The 21,475-nt window shown below is 41.0% G+C and overlaps 1 protein-coding gene across 1 annotated transcript in view; it reads left to right on the forward strand.

Moving 5' to 3' along the window:
- The window catches only part of PBX3 (PBX homeobox 3), a 276,728-nt gene that overhangs the window by 23,733 nt on the left and 231,520 nt on the right, over positions 1–21,475 (forward strand). The window contains exons 2-3 of the mRNA XM_004713306.3: positions 8,353–8,799; positions 20,482–20,572. Of these exons, the coding sequence (XP_004713363.2) occupies positions 8,353–8,799; positions 20,482–20,572 (538 nt within the window). The remainder of the gene's footprint in view (positions 1–8,352; positions 8,800–20,481; positions 20,573–21,475) is intronic.

Below are 21,475 nucleotides of genomic sequence, written 5' to 3' on the forward strand. Positions count from 1 at the left end.
TGTCCAGTTGCCTACTGATGGGCTTTGAGTCTCCACTCTGCATTCACCCACCTTTACAATGATATGATTTTTTGTTCTTTGATGCTTGATACCTGATCTCTTCGACAGCTCGTGGTCACACAGGCTGGTCTGCTTCTTCCATGTGGGCTTTGGCAGTGAGTTTTGAGTGAGTTATTCTATGACTAAAATTGATAAACGTTACTAAGAATTCTCTATGGTCTTGAATAGGGACAGGACAGACCATGAGGTACGACATTGGGTGTCACTAGCCCTAGTGACACCACTGGGTGTGAGGGAGGTGGAGTTAGATTTTAAGTAGGTAGATTGGACAATGATAGTTCACTGGTAATTTTTGAACAATATGTAGATATTTGGGAAATGACAACAAGTAATTGCTTTATAAATATTTTATAGATATTATCTCTTTGGAATATTACAGTTGCTCTATGAGGCAAATATTCTACCAGTCCACCTTTTACAGGTAACAGAGCTGAGGTTTTGAGTAAGTCTACTGGAGTGTGTCTACCCAAAGTCACATAGCTGCTAATTAAAGCTCTGGATTCGAACTTTCTAGGCTTGGTCTTTTTTCACCTAATACTCTATTCTATAACAGGTTGGCTACCTGTTTATGCAAAAGAATGTGGCATCAGGATTGGAGGAAGACTCAGGAACAACCTGTGATATGCAGATGAAGTTCAAAAACTATAGTCTTCAGTATAGATTATTCTGCAATATGAAGAAATAAAAGTCATCACAAGTGGACCAGTAAGCAACATCGATAAATGGAGGAAATATTGAAGTTGTCAAGGATTTTGTTTTATCTGGCTCCATAGTCAATGCCTGTGGAAATAGTGGTCAAGAAAGCACGTGATCTATTGCTCTGTGCAAGTTCGTTACCAAAGACCTCTTAAAGTGTTTTTCGTTTTGCTTTTCTTTAAAGCAAAGATGTCACTCTGAAGGCCGGGAATCCCTAACCCACATCATGGCATTTCCATGGCCTCATCGGCATGGGAAGCTGGACAATAAATAAGGAAGACTGAAATAATTGATGCCTCTGAATTATAAGGCTGGTGAATATTTGAATATACAATGGATTGCCAGAAGAATAAGCAAATCTGTTTGGGTAGATAGACTCAGATGAAGAAGTTTCAAAACGTTCTTGAGGAAATAGAATTAAAAGATAATGAAAATTTCCACGAACTTTTTGAAGCTCTGTCATATCTCCTAAATTCTCCTTGTAAGGGAGGATGATGAGATTTAGTCTTACATACTTCAGACATATTATCATGTTCTTTCCTGGAGAAGAACATCATGGTTGGTAAAGCAGAGGGTTGGTATCTAGAAGAAAGACTCTCAATAAGATGGATTGACACACTGGCTACAACAATGGGCTCAAACAGTCATGACTGTGAGGATGGCGCAGAACCAGTAGCGTTTGGTCCTTTCGTTCATCGGGTTGCTCCGGGTTGGACCTGATTGAACCGAATCCAACACCACCATTACTCTCTCACTGCCAGAGTTGGTTCTGCCTCAGATCAACGCCGGAGGACTGGGGAGACCTGCCACAGTGGGTCTCAGAGGCTGACATTCTTTTCATGGGAGCAGAAAGCCTTATCTTTCTCTCGTGGAGTGGCTGGTGGGTTGGAACTGCTGACTTTATAGCTAGCAGCCCAACTAGTAATTCACAACACATTAGTTTAGGTCTATCTCCTCATTCTCTAGATCCTTTAAATGAAAAAAATTAAAAAAACAAAGCCAAACTCACTGCCATCCAGTCATATCTGACTCATAGCCACCATAGAAGACAGTGTCGAAGTGCCCTTGTGGGGTTCCCAGACTATAAATCTTTATGGGTAGAAAGCCTCATCTTTCTCTCACGGAGCAGCTGGTGGCCTCAAACTGCTGACCTAGTGCCTAGTGGACCAACAATAACCCACTAATGCATCAGGACTCTGCAGTTTAGTTGCCACCATGCAAGTTGAGGTTGGCATGCACGTTCAGCAATACAACCCCCAAGACAGGCTTCTCTTTACTTTGCTTTTACTTGTCTGCTTCCCTGCCCCACGCTCTACCACCTTTTCCCTTGTCCTACCCTCTGATAAGCCCTTCCTGAAGAACAGCCCCATTTGGAGTTTGCTCTTCTAGCCAATCTCTGCCATGCAACCTCACACATAAGAAAGCTAGTGCTGGCCTGAGTTTGCCCTTAGCGCCACTGGAGCCCCATGGAACCCTCCCCAGACTGGCCTGCCCCCTTCCCTGATGGGTATGGAAATAGAGAACTCAGACAACCCAGCTATGACAACCTAAGGACAATTCAGTTTAATGTTTTGATCTGTATTGAGGAAAAAGTAAGTTGATTCTCTTAGCTGACAAGGTCACTAAAACCTAAAAAGCATTAACCATTCAGTTTTGGGTTAACACCCCCCCCCCCCATATTATCAACTCTGAGTAAAACATTGGTCATGCTAGCATTGCAAATTACCTTTCAGGAGCCAGAAGGCAACAATGAAGGAGGCATGCTGCTTAGAGGACAAAAGCAAACAATGCCTGTGGAGGACACAGAAGAGAGGAGAATAAAGAATCAGAACTTGGTAGCTGCCAAGGAAATGGTGTGGTTTGGCTTTGCTGGATACAAAGTGCTGTGAAAACTGAGTCAGGTCTAAAAGTTGACTTAGATTCCCCCTCACATTTACTGAATGCTTGTCTTTTTTTCCCTCCCCCTTCCCATGAATGATCTCCTTGAATGCTAACACTAACTCTAAGTTCAAGATCACCTTACAGAGCAGACAATTAAACTCTGGCTTGTCCAAAGCTCCATCCAATGTTGGATTATCCAATAAGCAAAGTAAGCACAGACTAGCCCGCACAGGTAAGCCCACTCCTGGCTTACTTCTTAAACAAGAGAGTCTGTCCATTAGACAGGAAGACCTTGTGAACCAATGGGAGGGAAAGTTAAACAGGAAAAAATTGTGCTAATCATTGAATATTAAAATTTCTTGGACTTTCCTGAGGGGAGATTCATGTCTCCCTTGTCCCTTTAGAGTACTTAAAAGAGAAAACATTGTGGTATCACCAGGTTTTCCTTTATTATATTTTATTACCCTTTAATTTTTCCACTTTAATATTTTGTAATTGAAAAAATGTAAATTGCATATTTTTTTCTCAGAGTAATCATATACAGAGATTAGAGGCAAAATAATACTAAAGTGTTTATAACAAAAAGCTTTATGTTGTATTTCCGATTCCTTTCTTCTCTCTGACGCTGGTCCTCGGGGAGATGTCATTTGGATACTAAATGGTGAGATTTTTTTTTTTAAGGCCCAGTTTATATAGTATTTTCTTTCTTCTTCTTCATCTTCATTAAAAAAATGATAATAATGTATTCCACAATACTGCTTTCAAAATTAATAATCACTGCCAGAGAAATATGAAAGCACACGATCTGTAGCCGGTGTCCCCTTTTAAATACTTATCATTGAAAACATATTGTGCCTTTTAAAATTATTAAATCAAAGTTGCCCATAAGTTTTGTTTAACAAACCAAATAGTTTTCTCTAAAAGTCTGGTGCCTGCCTCAGCATAGCTGATCTGTTCTCAAGAAATGAAAGGAAATCGCAACCATTTTGCACTGACGTGCGGCTCCCTGTGGTGTACGATCGCTCAGCAGCATCTGCTTCTTCCCCTCTCAATACAAAGCGGGCTAAGTCAACTTTATAAATCCGATTACAAAAATGGGCCTCCTTCCTCAAAGAGCACAGCAACATTCCCGCTTTCTTAGCACACCTGAATTGAGTGATGAAATATCACAAGAATCATATTTAAAAAACATTTTTTCCTTGCCGTTTGCATAGGGTATGAGATAGAATGCCCTTCACTTTGAGCTGCATCCTAAGATGTGGCCAAAAACTGAACTAGGAAAATGCTCACACATCGCACAATGTGAGTTGACATGAAAGGCTCCGCTTTCTCCTGAACAAGAAGCCCCCAAACGCTTTTCGTTCCGTGATTGAAGGTGTCAGGGCGCCTTGGCCACCGGATACTATGTAGTGTTTTTCATTGTGAGGCTGCTACTGGGTGCTCGCGTGCTCTGTGTAGTGCGAAATCCCGGCAGCTACCCAGGAGGAGCGTCCTAATCTGGATGCTTTTGATCGGACAATAGCACCATTTTCAGTGATTGGGCTATTGTTCTAACGGAAACACTGAAGGTCTTCAAGATGGGATTTTTTTTTGAACTCTGCTTTCATGGCCTGAATATTCATTTTTAGTTTTCATTACCTAAGTATACAAGATATGGTATAGGACCTGAATCCTTTTGAAATTAATTGCATTGTAAATCAAAGTATTTCCGTAGAATGCACTTACTCATTATTAGCATGTGAGTTTCCAGTAAAATATCTTCAGTATTATTTTTATTATTAACATATTTATACTGTCACTCCAGCCCTGCACCCTTTGTGAATCTGTTTTTAAAATAAATCTGACCTGATACCAGAGTGATTGGTGTAATAAAAATGCATGATGTGAAATTAATCAAATATGGTCAGGTTCAATTTATAAGGGACACATTAAGAAAAATTATTTCTTGTTCGGGTGTGCCACTCTAGTGAATCAAAGAGAGCTGCATATATTTCAGCAAGATACATGTAAAATCCATTCATTCAACAAACATTTATTATGCATTTACTGTGTGCATCATAGGGGACAAAAATCAAGCTGAGCAAACAAGAAATTCACACAGGAAACCACTAAAGAACACAAACAATAATATCATTGTGGATTAGATGTAGACTATCCAAACATTCTAGAAACAAAAGCTCAAGTAGCAGTAGTATGGTACTTAAGGGTGTGAGCCTCTGGATTTATTTTCTTTCTTTTTTTTCCAAGAAGTGGCCACTAATTTTTGCCTGAAAAAATGAGAGCAGAAAGGTATAACTCATGATGAAGATAGGTTTTCATTCTGCAGATGTGGAGGAAATAGGTTCCTAATGCAATAAAACAAAGAGAATGAAAACAAAAACCCAGCTTCACTTCTAGAGCGAAATAGATGTGAGTTCAAATCCCAGCTCTGCTATTTACTAGTTGAGTGACCTTGGACAAGTTCTTTCATTTTGTTGCACTTCAGTATTCTTATCCATGATATGAAAATGATAATATCTTCCTCATAGGATTGTTGTGGGACTTAAAGGAGATAATGTCTATAGTAAGTGCTCACAAAATTTGTCATCATAGGGCTGGAGACAGTCAAAGAAGCACTCTCAAAGTGGTTTGTGGGACTCACTATTGCCTAAATCACTCCTGATAAACCATAAAACAAGCCCAATCCACCCCAAACCGCATACCCCCTCCCCCAAAAAAAAACCAACAACAAAACCCCAAACACTGCCATTGAGTCAGTTCTGACTCATGGCGACCCTCTAGGACACAGTCTTCTGGGACAGAGCAAATTGCTTCGGTAGGTTTCCAAGACTGTAAAGCTTTCTAAGAGCAGGAAGCCTAAGGTGACCAGATTTTAACATTGGTAAAGCGGGACACCATTGTTGGTGGTGGTGGTTCTTGATTAAAAATTTGTATATATGGAGCAACAAAAATTTTCATAGAATGCAAAAATAGTATTGTAATATATTTTTTAAAATTTTAACATAAGTACAATTTACAAACATAATACATTAAAATTATGTATAGTATTATTTTATTCTTTGGCATATTTCTCATTTGAGTGAATTTTTTTTAGTAGATTGCTGTCGTTTAAAAGGTCATGAAATTTTTCACAAGAATTTGTTAAGTTATATTTCACACATAAAATGGTTTTCAAAGTCTCAACACTTAATTGTGGTTTTTCTGATTTACTATATACATATTGCTTAAAAACACAGTAAGTAGGTACCATAATTACATGAACATATTTTATTGTTAGTTTATAAATTAAATTAATTTGATTGCTATAAAGTAACTCTATTTTAAAAAATATTTTAATTTTAATCCTATATTTCTTTCTAAATAATAACAATACTAACTTGTATTATTTTTTTCTCTGAATTTGCTGTAATGTAAGTCATAAGTGTCATTTTCAAGGCCGGCACTAGACTTTTTGCCACCACTGTAAAATATAAATAATATGAGTACTGTCTGCTAAATTCAAGAAAATTTATGTATTTATGAAATAAATAAATAAATTATTTACCTAAATTATCTGAATAGCTGATTTGTTGACATCACTTTTTCAACTAGCACTAGCACACAGTACGATGTATATCGTCTGAGAGACAGTTACAAAATGTTTTCATCTTTGCCAGTGCCAAAAAATGCCATTGCTCATTAAGTCCAAACAATGGTGGTTGAATTCTAACAACTGATCAACAATGTGAACTTTGATAAGCAGTTCTCGATAATCAGTTCTCAACAATTATTTGTTATTATTAAAGTTTAACATTATAAAATTAACAAAAATAATATAAAACTCATATGCTGGCAAAATAGCCACATGGCAGCCGAAAACCGTAAATTTCCTTCTGGTTCTCCTGCCGTTCCCTACCTTGTTGTGCATTCTTTCCAAAAATCAGGACTTTTTAAAACGCCGTGGGACGCGGGACAAATTGTTAAAAATCCAGACTGTCCCGCCAAAAGCGGGACGTCTGGTCACCTTAAAAGCCTCATCTTTCTCCCACATAGAGGCTGGTGGGTTTGAACCGCCAACCTTGCAGTTAGCAGCCCAACTTGTAACTCTACGTCATCAGGGCTCCTCACCTAAGTTGATAGCAGGCATGAATTGTTAGAGATGGCATTCCAGGTAAAGGAGACAACATAGACAAAGGCTTGAAGAGAGGGCTGAAAACCAAGAATTCTACTCACCTCTAGGGATGAGACTGCTTCCTTTCTACTAGAGCCAAGACAAGCTAAGTTCTTGCTAGAGGAGCGGGGTAAGAGGACTAAGGACAGGATCTCTGCTCTTCAGGTGACTTAAAAAGGAAAAAGAATTCCTAGACAGTTTAGCTGGAGGTATCTATAAAGGACACATGCAACCACCAAACTTCAGTGAATGGAACTCGGGATGGAAAATTGTGAAGATCTTGAGGGTGGGGACTTCTGCTGTTTTCTACTGCCTAGCATGCTCCTTTATTACCAGGGTAGAAAGCAATCAATAACTACTTGATGAGGGAAAGAATAAACTCCTGGGTGCTATAAAATGTGAATAATCATTTTACCCATTACCTGGCTCCAAGAGTTTGCTGTAAAGCACTTACATTTCCTTTTTTGATAGGATTATGGTTCTGATAAAAGGAAGAAAACGGAAATAAGCAATCTGTGATTTAGCAATTCCTCTGCTCACATCTCTTAAGAAATTCTCATGGGCAATAAGGAGAGAGATGGGCTTAATGAGGTTGGGGGTTTGTAACAGATTAAAGAACCATAGTCAAAGGTACTGATTAATAAGTTAATGTTACTCGGCCTTGTTCAATTGTTTCATCAATAACCTTATTTTTATTTATCTTTTGACTTAAAACAACAGAAATGTCTCCTTTCGCTGTTACGTAGTCCCAAAGTTCTGCAATCAAAGTATCTGCAGGGAGGCTCTGAGGGAGAGTCTGTCCTATGGCTCACCTGTCCAATGGCTCACCTGTCCCATGGCTCACCTGCCAACCGTCCTTGGTATTCCTTGGTTTTAGGTATAGCACATTCATCTTTGCTTCTCCCTTCATTCTTTTTTCTTTCTTGTAGCTATGCCTTGCAAATTACCTTCTTTTCTTTCTCTCTTTCAACTTGATATATTGGGAATTGGGGATGTTTGTAGAACAGAGGACCCTTTTTACATTTAAAGAATCCTATATGTATATACACCGTGTCACCTCATTCACTGAGATGTAACATCAATGGAACATCACCCATCCCACCTCCATCTGTGTCTCCTGTCTTCATCCTCTTCCTTTCCTAAACCCTTCTGAACGCTGTCCTTGGTTAAGTGCTCTCCTTTGGATCCCAAATGGTTGATTATTCTTAGATGTGCTACCTCGCTGGTATTGTCATTTCCATTATAGGTCTGTCTATGGGATGAGAATGGAGCCATAGGGAGGAGTTCAGTTTAAGATTCCTAGGGTGCCCAAAGACCATAGTCTCAGAGCTTCCTCCGCCAGTCTCTATTTAACAAGCAACGCTGGTCTCTTTCGTGATTTTGAGCTGTGTTACAAATCTTTCTCCCCCTCTATCTAGGTCCTTCGAAAGTGATCCCTTTCAGAGAAGTTGGTAGTGGTAGCTGGGTAGCATTTAGTTTTTCTGGTCTAGGGGCTGTGGCATTATCAACAATGTTTCAAGAAGGTTGATGACACCTCTATTTTAAAATACCCCCTCTTTCCTCAGCTGCCGCTAAGGTGCTCAGTTCTTCCAAGGAAGCTAAGGCCGCGTTGGGGGTGAGCCCCTCACTTCATCTGGCGACTAGCAAGGCAGCCGGCAGCCACCAGCCCAGCACTCCCGCACCATGGCCTCGGTTTCCAAGCTCGCCCGCATCTCCTCGGTCCTCATCCTGCAACCGTCAAGGAGGAAAGGTCAGCGCCCTCATTAAGGTCCTCGGCATCAACATGGAGCGCTTCTGGCCCGGCCTGTTCGCCAAGGCCCTGGCCAAGGTCAACATCGATAGCCGCATCTGTAATGCAGGGGCTGGTGGCCCTGCCCCAGTTGGGGGTTCTGCACCAGCAGGAGGACAGGCACCCTCCACCGTGGCTGGCCCAGCTGAAGGGAAGAAAGTGGAAGCCAAGAGAGAAGAGTCTGAAGAATCTGACGATGACAGGGGCCTTGATCTCTTGTTCAGTAAAACAAACTGAACTCTGAAAAAAAAGGAAATGAAAAAAACAACAACGCAGCCCAGAACATCACTACATGAACAGGAGGCCCTAAGGCCCCTTCTTCCTGTTTGGCCCTTTGTACTTTGCTTTCATGGAGCTCTCTCTCTCCCAGTCACTGAGCAAATGGTTTTTACCTTTATTGCCCAGGTTGTTCTGGTGACTAAGCCACCCTATTCTTGGGCACGAATACCATTCCCTTGCCTTCCCTGTGGCAAGCTCCTTTACTTGATGCATTTAAATATTCTTATATCTCTTCTAGATTCCCCAAATGCCCCTAACCTCACTGCCTTCCAGCCCCTCCTTTCTTTCACTCCTCCCTTTGACAGCAGAAATTCTCCAGGGAGTTGTCAACTCCCACTCTGCCTTCTGTGGTCAACTCCTGCCACACACCCAGCTCCACCAAAACGGTTCCCAGCAGGGCTTCAATACTACTCATGCCATAAAATCCAGTTGGCATCTCTTAGACCATAACTCGGGTGAACCATCGACCACTCTCTTTTCCAAAATACTCTTGGGTTCGGGACTATCATGCTCTCGTAGTCTTTCTTCCACCCCAAAGATCCTCTTACTCAATTTTGGTTCATCTAGTCCTTAATTATTGATGTTCCTTGGGGGTCTGATATGGAGCCTTGATTTTCTCACTTTGTCCCTGGGTCATCACATTCACTGTTAAACTGCCAATACCATCCAGATGGGAATGATTTTTAGAACTCTTTTTCTGGACCACCCTTTTCTCTGGAGTTTGAGATCCACAGCCATTCCCTGGACAGCTCCCTTGGGCCCTGCTCCAAGCTCCACCTGTACAAAATGGAGCTCATCAGTCTTTCCTCAAACATGCAGCGCTCTCTTCAGTATCTCTGCCTCTGTCCTTTCCCAACATTCCCAGAACCTCCACCTCACTGCCTTCTGAAGCTTGCCTCTCTTCCCTAATCCTTGTCTCAGGTGAACATTTGATTCAGAGTTAAATAATCTGTCAGGAACCAGGTTGTGGTGACCTAGTCAAGGTGTGTGTGGGTGGCGGGAGGGGGGTTGTTTGAGTGACTCTTGGTCACCATGGGGACCAGATAATGCAGTCTTCAGTACACTGGGAGCTGTCCAACTACCTGCTCCCTTGGCACCTCCAGGCTGGTCTGTCTTGGTTCTACTTTTTGTAAGCATTCTGTTTACAGGTAGTTTTCTCAGCTTCTCTCTGTGCAGTTGGCTAAACATGACTGCCCCACAGGTCTGGAGTGAAATGCCCTTAACTTTAAGCAGCCAACAAACAAAAGTGTCTTTCAGGCACCAAAACAAGTCCCTAGAAGAGAGTCTGATTGGGTCAACCCTGCAGGTGCTTATCGTTGGCTCAGAGGGTTGGGCCATGTGGTATGAGACAAACCTATGGGGATTCATAGAGTGAATGTAAGGTTCTCTCTGGGCAGCTATGGCTGAGCAACATGACTTTTTACTGCTCTAAATAATCACAAATAACTGAAGTGGCCATGGACTATACAATTCAATTTTATAATCAATCTCTTTGCCTACCTATCTTATGTATGTTGTAAGAGATCTTGTGCCTTTACCTACTTTTTCATTTCCTCTCTTCTTCCCACCTTATTAATGGGGAGGCCTGGTGATTACACATTGGGCTGCTAACCTAAAGGTCAGCAGTTCAAAACCACCAGCTACTCCACGGCAGAAATTGAGGCTTTCTGCTCCTGTAGAGAGTTACTGTCTCAGAAACCCACAAAGGCATTTCTACCGGGTCCTGTAGGGTTGCTATGAATCAGAATTGACTCAATGGTAGTGAGTTTTCCACCTTATTGTGTTAAATGAGCAGCAACATGCTAGGAAGAACAGCATAAGGAAAACACAATTATTTCTACAAAGAACAGCTTCTTTAGAAAGTACTTTAGTCAGTACTTTCGCCTGTGCTACAAAACCATGAATTATAATCATAAAAGGTCTATTGAGTACATTTTAGTTGTTTCCACAATTAAATCTGACCTGAAACTCAAAATGGAGAGATAATCAAAAGTCTCATCTATTTGCTTCCGACAGAAGGAAGTTTATAAGCTGTACATAAGTTCTTAAGAAATAACATCACCAAGAAATCTTTGATAGCCCCCTTACGGGTAAAAAATAATTTTAGAAAATTTATTTTCAGATCAGCATATTGTAGCATAATTCTTGAAGAAACTTTTACTTTAAATCAGTTTTATGGTAAACCTACAAAAGGAGCAGAAGCAGGAGATGAACCCAATGTTGACAAGAAGCTGGAGAGAGAAAAAGAAATATACTGTGCGACCACTTGTTTTTAAAATATGAAACTCTGGATTTATGCACCAGCTTTAAAAATCTCTCTAGGCGCACTGGTGAGCAGCTATTTGGATTTTGTCTGACATTTTTAGCCTGTTTCAAATAAGTGCAGACTTGTTTTGTGATTATTTCATGATTTTGTGAATATTTCATTAATCAATTAATTTAACAAACATTTTCTAAGTATCACTTACATCCTAGGTATTGGTTCAGATAGAAAGTTAAACATAAAAATACCTTTTCTTCAAAGAGCAGAGTATATGGGATATCTTCCTAGAAGCTATACCAAAAGGTGGAGTCCGTGGGTGCCTCAAACAGTCAAGCACTCAACCATTAAGTAAAAAGTTGATGGTTCTAATCTACCCAGGGGCACTTAGGAAGAAAGGCCTGGTGATCTGCTCTCAAAAGGTCACAGCCTTTAAAACCTTATGGAGCACTGTTCCACCCTGCACGTGCTGAGTTACTGAATCAGAACCAATTCAGGGGTAACTGATTTGAATTTGAGGTGTTATATTAAAAGGTGTTGTTGTTGTCATATGCTGTGGAGTCAGTTTCAACATAGCAACCTTGCGCACAAGAGCACAAAATACTGCCAGATCCTGGGCTGTTCTCACAATTGTTATGTTTGAAGCCATTGTTGCAGCCACTGTTGTCAATCTATCTCATCAAGAGTCTTCCTCTTTTTTGCTGACCCTCTACTTTACCAAGTGTGATGTCCAAAGTACGTGGGATGAAGTCTTGTCATCTCACTTCTTCTTCTATTCTTTTTACAGTTTTTTTGGCATATAATTCCCACATCAGACAATTTAATAGACAATCATATAAAAAGGGTTGTATAATCATCACCACAATCAATTTGAGAACATTTCCTTCCTTATTGTTCTCAATGTTATTAGCTACCATTCCCCCCAACTCTCAGTCGTCCTTACCATACTCCCAAGAAAGCATTAATCCAGTTACTGTCTATAGATTTATCTATCCTGGATTTCATATATTGAAAAACATACAAAACATGAAAAACAAAACAAACCCAACAACAATAACAAAGTAGAACAGAGAAAAACCTCCATAAAAAGTAGAAAAATTAAAAAACTAGAACAAATGTAAAAGGGGCCAAAAGGGAGATCATATGATAAGGTGTTAAATGTTAACTGCATCTACAATAATCTATTTTCCAGTGTACTCTGCATAATAGCAACACTATTCACATCACTATTTTATGGAGAGGGGAGATTCACAGGGGGCTTAATCCACATGTATTTCCTCTTCACTTTTTTTCTTAATTGTAACCCTTTAAAATGGGTCAAAAAGGAGATCAAATGATATTACATTTTAACCTAACTACATCTGCCATAATCAACTTTACAATGCTCTCAGTCTGATAGCAAGGCTATTCACATCCTTTGATTATGGCCATGGGAAATCACCAGACACTTAATTCAGCCACTCTCACTTCCAAGGAGCATTCTGGCTGTATTTCTAAGACAAATTTGTTTGTTCTTCTGGCAACCCATGGTATATACACTATTCTTTGCCAGCATCCTAGTCACTTCGTCTCTGGTCTTCCTTATTCATTGTCCAGCTTTCTCATCCACATGACACTATTGACAACATCATGGATTAAGTCAGGGATAGCTTAGTCCTCAAAGTGACACCTTTGCTTTATAGCACTTCTAGAGTTCTTCCATACAAGATTTCCCCAGTGCATTCTGTCCTTTGATTTCTTGCGTGTGGCTCCCATAAGCATTGGTTATAGATCCAAGTAAAATGAAATCTTTGACAACTTCAGTCTTTTCTCCATTTACTGTGATGCTATTTATTTGTGCAATTGTGAGGATTTTTGTGTGTTTTTTAAACACTGAGGTATAATCCATACTGAAGGTTATATTTTTCCATCTTCATGAATAAGTGCTTCAAGTTCTCTTAACTTTTAGCAAACAAGGTTGCTAAAGAGGCTTCTTCCAATCCTGATGCTGCATTCTTCTTATTTTTTAAAATCATTTTATTGGGGGCTTGTACAACTCTTATCTGCATTCTCCTTATAGTCCAGTTTATTGGATTATTTGTTCAGGATAGAGATTGAATAAGTGAAAGGATACAACCCTGGTTTTACACCATACAGTATCACCACCTAGTGATGTCTGAATGACTGCCTCTTGGTCTATGCACAGGCTCCAAAGGAGCACAATGAAATGTTTTGGAATGTTCATTCTTTGCAATGTTATCCATTGAATGTTATGATCCACACAGTTGAATGTCTTTGCATAGGCAATAAAACACAATACTCTTTCTAGTATTTTCTACTTTTAGTCAAGAGCCATCTGTTGTCAATAATGTTACCCATTGTTCCACACTCTCTTCTGAATTTAGCTTGAATTACTGGCCACTCTCTGTTCATGTACTGCTGCAATTGTTTTACCAGTTACCAAGTAATCAAAATATTACTTGCATGTTATATTAATGACATTGCTTGGTAACGTCTGCATTGTGCTGGATGACTTTTCTTTGGAATGGGCACAAATATAGATCTTTCACCATTGTTTGTCAGTTTGTGTCTTCTACTTGTAAATTTCTTGGTATAGATGAATGAGTTATTTTAACTCTGCATCAGTTTGTTGAAGCATTTCAATTGATATTTCATAAATTCCTGGAACCTTGTTTTTCTCCAATGCCTTCTGTGCAGCTTAAACTTCTTCTTTATTGTATGCTCCTGCTTGAAATAGTTGAAACGTGATCAATTCTTAAAAACAACAGCAACAATAATAACAAAGCCTTTGAGTTAAAGGTTTGGAGAGCATGTTGTCAGTTTTACATGAAAAATTATGCACATTTTACTTCATGTCATTCATTGCAATTTATTCAATGCAACGCTACCCATCTCATCTCCTTCTGGTGTTCTTCTCCTCCACTCTTTTCCTAACCGTCTTGAACTTGGTCTTGGGCCGATGCTGCCCACTTGACCGCTAATGGTTGATTATTCTAAGGTGTGCATATCTCACTAGTATTATTGTTCACCTCATGTTGTGGTTGTTATTGGTAAGTGTCATCCAGTTGGCTTGACTTCTTGTGACCCTGTGTGTAACTGTCCCATCTGTCTACTGTTTGGCTGAAATTGAGTCACAGGAATGAGTTTAGTTCCAGACCTGAAGAGTGCCTACGGGCCACAGTTTTGGGTGCTCTCTACCAGTTTCTATCCAGACAGTAAGCCCAATCTCATGATTTTGTGTTTCGTTCCACTTTTTTCTCCACTCTATCCTGAACTTTTGAATGTGATCCCTTTCAGAGCAATAGATAGTGATAGTTTGGTGCCATCTAATCTTTTCGCCGATCAATTCTTTTCGGTAGTGTGACTATGCATATTCCTTCAATCAGCTTTTGATGTTTCCTGTGTTCTTCAATATTTTGCCCATAAACTCCTTCCATTATGCCAACTCAAAGCTTAAACATACTGACGAGCATTCCAGTGACAACGTGGACACTGAAAGGGAGTGTTTACTTATTTTGAGCCTTACAAGGGCTTCCTTGAGGTGTCACTGCCATGGTAGACAACAGATATGGTGGGAAGAGTCGTGCTCACGCTAAAACTTAGTTCTCTTTCTGTCACCAGTAATGACATGACCTTGGGAAAGTGATGTGACCTCTCATGAGACTGTCTAGCTTCAGGTTAATCATGAAGATGCTGAACCATGGGACTGGTTTTAAATCTCAGTTCATTTACTAGCCATGTGACTTAGCCAAGTTATCTGACATTTTAAAGTCTTAGTTTTGTTCAAATAAATGAGGTTGGTACATACTTTACAGGATTTAGGGGCTATTTAATTAGATTCAGTATGTGAAACCATTTGCATGGTGCTTGGCACCAACTAATGCTCAGTAGGACCAAATAGATATTATTTTCTGAATCTTATCGAAAAATAGGGTTAATATTACCTGTGTTACAAACTTTGAGTGTATGAGGGGGTAAGTCCCCCAAACCAGAATTGCTCTGGACAGAGCAGAGCTTACATAGTATGCATTTTTCCCGCTTGGTGAGCATCAAGCAACTCACTGAGTTAGTTCACCCAGTGGCATTGCCTGGGAAGGTTCTTTGTGGTTACAGTGAATTTTTTCATGAAAAGCTTCCTTCAAATCTTGTTTTTTGTGATGACTGATTGTGTTAGTCTGGGTAGACTAGAGAAACAAATCCATGGACACACATATGTATATTAAGAAAACATCCCAACCCAGTCCAGTCCAAGGCCATAAGTCTGATATTAGCCCATATGTCTGATATCAATCTATAAAGTCTTCTTCAGACTCACGAAACACATGCAATGAAGCAGGACGATCACAAGCCAGTGGGTAGAAAGTCTTTGGGTCCAGTGGCGTTGTAAACATCTTAGTGTTGGCAGGGATCTCTCTGTGTGGCTTCCCTGGCTTCAGAGGTCTGGTTGCATCCATGTGGTCTGTCCGGCTCAGGGCACTAGGGTAGTTCCATGTGTCTTGGCAGCTGCAGTGTTTCCCAGGGAGTGGCAGAGACAGTCTCCCACCTCCAAAGAGGAAATACTGGAATTCCCAGCATCCTTAGGGGAAGGCTATGCCCACATAGAAGCCTCATTGGCTATCACCTGATCAACAGGCTAGATTCCACCCCTCCATGCTTAATTCTTAAATCGACAATTATATAACCACGACACTGATTTAAGATAACAGCATGCAGCTGTGAAATTTTGATTCCTGCTCAGGAAAAATGCCACAGAAACGTATGTTATGTTGAACACAGCTTACAAGGACAGAGCTATGGAAAAAACTCAAGTGTATGAGTTTTTTTTCTCTTCTCTAAAAGGTGAAATGTTGAATGATGACAAACCTCCTTCAAGACAACTTCCCAAATGAATGAAAATGTCGACTATAGTGCATTTGGAGTTCATTCCACCAGGTCAGACTGGTAATCAAGTTTTCTATTTAGAGGTTCTGAAAAGACAGCATAACTGTGTGCTACAAAAAAGGCCTGATTTGTGGCCAATGTGGGACTGGTTTTGCCACCACAACAATGCACCTGCTCACGCAGCCATCTCAGTGCGCCAGTTTTTGGCAACAAACAACTTGCCTCTCTTGCACCAGGTACCTTACTCAGCTGACCTTCCTCTGTGTGGCTTTGTTTTGTTTCCTCGAGTGAAGAGGGACAGAAAAAGACAAATTTGCTAATTTGATGATGTAGAAGTGGTGAAGAAAAAAACTAGAGAGGTGCTGTCCGCCATCCAAGCAGGTGAGTTTGAAAAATGTCTCTTGAGAATGGAATCACAGATGTGACAACTATATTAAGTGTAATGAAGGGTACTTTGAAGGTGACAAGGTTGTTTTGTAAAAGAATTTAAATACACAGCTTTGAAAAAAACCCACCCCTCGTATTTTGGGATATTATACCTGCAAGACATTCATGCACAAGCTAGACAGCATTATTAAAGGTGAATAATATTTGAGTATGCAGTCCAGTCATGGGAACAGCATGAGGAAAGGATGGGGATAGGCAGAAAGTATGGGAATATTAGAGTTGATTATAATATTGAGTATTTGTAAGGGAGTAAGGGAAATAAGGCTGAGATAGTTATTCATGGAGAGACTTGAAAGCCTGGCTAAGAAGCATATTACAGAGGCTAGGAAGCTTAGTACAGATGTTGACTCCAAGGAACATAAGTGGGAGAGAGAGGGCAAGGATGATGTCAGGAGTTAATTTGGTATTGAAAATCAAATTTGGATATGATCAAACGATTCAATTGTATGATTTGTAAATTGTATGGTAATAAAACTGTTGGGGAAAAAAAAGAAAATTTGGGGGGTGTATTAGATAACCTCCTAGATGGCTCCCAATGATCTTCATCTCCTGACACGATCTAGGAAATTCTCTTCCCTTGAGTGTAGTCTGGATCTAGTGACTTGTTTCTAATGAAGAGAACACAAAAAGACTGGGTTATAAAAGATTAAGTTTGTCCTCGCTTTTTTTCTCCTGCTCTTTGGCTTCCTCTATCTGTAGTAAGCTGCCCAGATGTTCCTACTTGGTTGAACCTTGATTGAATTGAGCATACTGCCATCAGAATAAAAGCAGAATTCTATCAGCATAGAAGAAGATGGACCTATGGATGACAGGCAGACAGCTGACTATATTTGTCTCAAGTGACTAGGTGTACAAATATGCAATGGTAGGTGCTATGAAGAATCAAAGGAGAGCTGAGCTTTTTATCAAACCTTTCAGAAATTATGTATTTCAATAAATATACTGTTTTTTAAGAGACTCAGCATAGAAGGGTAAACTGTTATCCCACTGATCCTTTGGTTACTCAATCTAATCCATTCTCCAATGAACATATTTGTCACATGTCAAATGTGCTATCAACTGTAAAGGCCAGCTCTAAAGAGTCATTCCCAACGTGATGGAGCAATATGTTTTGGGAATAAGCATTTAATCAGTTTCCCTTAAGTTATAACTTAGAAATGTAACCCTTCTTAGATGGCTATGTTCTTTTTCTTTTTAAAAACAACCACCACCACCAAATCGGTCATGTTATGGTCTCCCCTCAACATACCTTGCTATTAATGTGGTTAGGAACAAAGGTGAATTGAGGGCCAACAACATAGGATTATTTAATCTGGTAGCAAATTTTGTTTACAGGCAACATAGTCTGAGAGTATTTAGGGCAGATGAAGATCAGTGAAAGCTGAAATGGAAGATCAACTTCAGAAAAGTAGATCGTATACAGCCATGAATGATGATCTAATGGGGCTTTGACCTTTATTTCCCACCTTTGCTACAATGATTCCTTGAATCCTTTAATAGAACTGTTTATCCCCTTTTTATTAAGTACCCAGTTACTTATCTTTTTAAAAATCCATGTACAGTATTTATCTACTAAATATTGTGTTTTTTGTTTTGCAATCTTGATTAAATAATTTCTGGGGGCGGAGTCGGGGAGAGGATTGGTGTTTTGAGAGCTGACTTGGCAGTCACATGGGTGAAGATTTGAATTCAAGCTCCAGTAGTACTGGCTTTGTGGTCTTGTGCAAGTTCCTCACTCCCTCTGGAAATAACACGATGTAGGAAAACACAACGAGGCATAGTAGTTACTTGTTGGGCTGTGATCCACAAGGTCAGCAGTTCAAAACCACCAGCCACTCTAAGGGAAAAAGACAGGCCTTGCTACTCCTTCAAAGAGTTACAGTCTTAGAAAGTCATGGGACAGACGTACCCTGTCCCATAGGGTCTTCACTGAGTCCACATTAACTCGACAGTATGTATGTGTCAGGGAAACACAAGCCACAGTGTCCCACCTCAAGAGAGCACTGAACAATGACATCTGCTGTGTTGATGAAAGATGGAGATATTATAATATAAAACCATGGACAGATCTGGATTCTGCTGCGTCACTTCTGAGGACGTCCCAACTTGGGTTTGACCACATTGTCAGTGTTACTGTACACTTGCTACACGTAAATGGCATTTTTTGGGACATTCTAATAATCCCTGCCTTAGAAATAGCAGACAGATCAGGTACTTAGGAAGTTCTATTTCATTATTTGTGAAGGCCCCAACCATGTGACTCAATTGCTGAGTTGAGGGAAGGCATCATCCTACATGAAAAACTGGCAAATACTCAAGAGGTTTTGGAGGTTCTGCAGTTAGTTGATACTGTGTATTGGGGCTTAGGCACCAATCTAAAATAATTTATGCTTTCAATCAATTGCAGTTGTCAATGAGCCTGTGAGGGAACCCTTACTTGGACTGGCTGGCTTTTACTGCAACTTCGATTGCTAATACCAAAGAGTAGTTCCACAAGCAGAATATGGCATCAAGTTTCTGCATTGCAGAATATCCATGGATCCAGAGGTGTGTACCATGAAATAGCTGTGGGTGTTAGACATCTAACAAGTTGCTTTATTCTTAATTGCTGGCATTTGCTTAACTGTTTTCATAATTCTCATTTATATTTTTATGTTCCAGTTTGTTTACATAGGCCACAGTTCCCAATTGCCTTTATTTGCTTAAATGTTTCTTTAATTTTATTTGCGATTTTATATATGTTGTTTAGCTTACATAACTCATTGTTTGTAGTGGGCTAGAAATAACCATAAATCTGTATTGCTAATTAGCCTCATCCCCATGACTGATTAGTTGAGATTATGAGCCTAGGAGGAGGGCAGCCTGATAGTGAGTCACAGGATCATTGAATTCTAGAGCTGGAAGGAATCTTAAAGGCTATGGTATTTTTCAGATAGAATTCTGTGGTTTTACCTCTTTAACACTGGAGAATTATGAAAGGTTGTTTGCTCTTAACCCTTTTGCAAAAACGAGTAAGGATTTGATAACAGCTTTGAAAACAAATTGAGAGAGAGAAGAGAAAACCTAATCCATGTCTATGAGTAGCCCATAATGGAAGGTTTGACAGTAGAGCTAAAAACTTGATATGTAAATGAGCTATAGAAGAGAAGGGCATATTAATGAATGTGGAGGGATTTTCTTCTCAGGTAAGTACTGTAAGTTTAGTGAATTGTTGGGAACTCCCTTCTCAGCAGCTGTGCAGCTTGTAAGGAATTTAGCTTGCCTAACTGTACGGTTAGCTATTAGCTTTGCAGTGGGGAGTATTTAAAAGTACACACAACATATGAAGGAGAGAACCTGGAACTGAGTAGCCTACTTCATTCCAAGAATTCATCTGGCATTTAAAGAACTGCTTGTCCTACATTAAACCTTGCAGAGTAAGAGCCATTTTTCATATCCTCATATCCCTATTTTTGGTTTCAGGTAAGATAGCTTACCATGTCTGGGAATGGAGCAAGGAGACTTTTCAGGACTACCTAATCAAATGACCATCTAGAGCAGTGGTTCTCAACCTTCCTCATGCCGCTACCCTTTAATACAGTTCCTCATGTTGTGGTGGCCCCCCCAACCATAAAAGTATTTTCGTTGCTACTTCATAACTGTCATTTTGCTGCTGTTATAATCGGGTGACCCCTGTGAAAGGGTCGTTCGACCTCCCCCCCCAAGGGGTCGTGACCCACAGGTTGAGAATCCCTGATCTAGGGTGAGCTCTGTGGGTCCCAAGTGGAGAAAACGTATGTTGATGCCCCTGCTTGGGAAGTCATATTAAGAGTAAGCAAACGTGTCCACAAGAGGTAGAAGTCCAGGTCCCATAACATGATGCCTTCAGTCACATGTAGACAGAGCACAATGGAATAAGAGGGCTTGTAGATATGAAAATCTATAGCCGAAGTCACCGACATTCAGTGACTGACGTAATGGAGAACATTGACAGGAGAAATCCAGTTTATCCCTATCCAAAGTGTCTTTGGTGTAAAGGACCCGTTTTCTGTTTTTCAGTTTCAGTACATTTGGCGGCAGTAAAAGCAAATGATGCCAGAGGAGTAGTCCCTGAATCACCAGGAGTTGCAGGGTCTAAAGAGTATATGTAGTAGGCCTTGGCATTAACCCTGGTCTTCAAGCTCAGGGAACCACAGGCATCTTTTTCAAGGGAGAGCATGGTATGCAGATTTGCTCAGTTCAGACTTCGCGCAGCAACTTCCCCAACTGGTCGTCCCTCGAGGGATATAGTACAGGGTCCCAGGAGTGCCAATTCTGAGTAGCCCCCTCTCAGTTACTATGGTGATCGCGGAGGGGCGGGGCTACTACCCGCTCCTTCCCCGCCTCCGCCCAAGAGATTTCGAACACTCCAATTGGGACCCCTTTCTTTTGCCTCTGTCCCGCCCTTCCTTGCTTCAAGAGCGATGCGATTGGCCCGAACAGGCGATGGGTACTGAGGGTACCACCTCTTGGCAGGAAAAGCGGGAAAGTGTACCCGGCGCTGTCCGAGGAGTGAAGCTCACAGACCCTACAGGGAAGCACACGGTTAGCTTTAAAGAAGAGTTGCTTCCTGTTCCACAAACAACCCTCAAATCCTTAAAGACTGATAATATTTGGAAGCTCGAGGGAGGGGGGATGCCCAATATGTTAGGGCAGGAGTGGACATTATGGGGGGGAGGGCACGACGGGGGTGTTAAAATCCTCGAGCGCGCCCTCCAGCGCTGAGGATCAGAGCCCAGAGGGGGGCGGGCCAAACCACGGGGGCGGTACTAGTGGCCACGGTGGGAGGGACAAGGTCCAATGAGTGCGCGCACCGCCCCCGGGGGTGGGGCGTTTAGGCGCGCTCCCCCGCCCTCCTCGCTCCCCTCCTCCCACCTCCCGGCGCCACGGCCGCAGTGAGTGAGTGGCACTGGCAGCCTGTCAATCCCTCAGCCGAGCGGCCTTCGAGCCCGGTCCGTGGCGGCTGCTGGCGGTGTGCGCGGGTCTGGCTGTGGCGGCGGCGACTTCTCCCGCC

Source organism: Echinops telfairi, unplaced genomic scaffold (assembly GCF_000313985.2).
Source record: "Echinops telfairi isolate 266 unplaced genomic scaffold, ASM31398v2 ScPeMD7_22;HRSCAF=79, whole genome shotgun sequence".
Classification (NCBI taxonomy): Eukaryota; Metazoa; Chordata; class Mammalia; order Afrosoricida; family Tenrecidae; genus Echinops; species Echinops telfairi.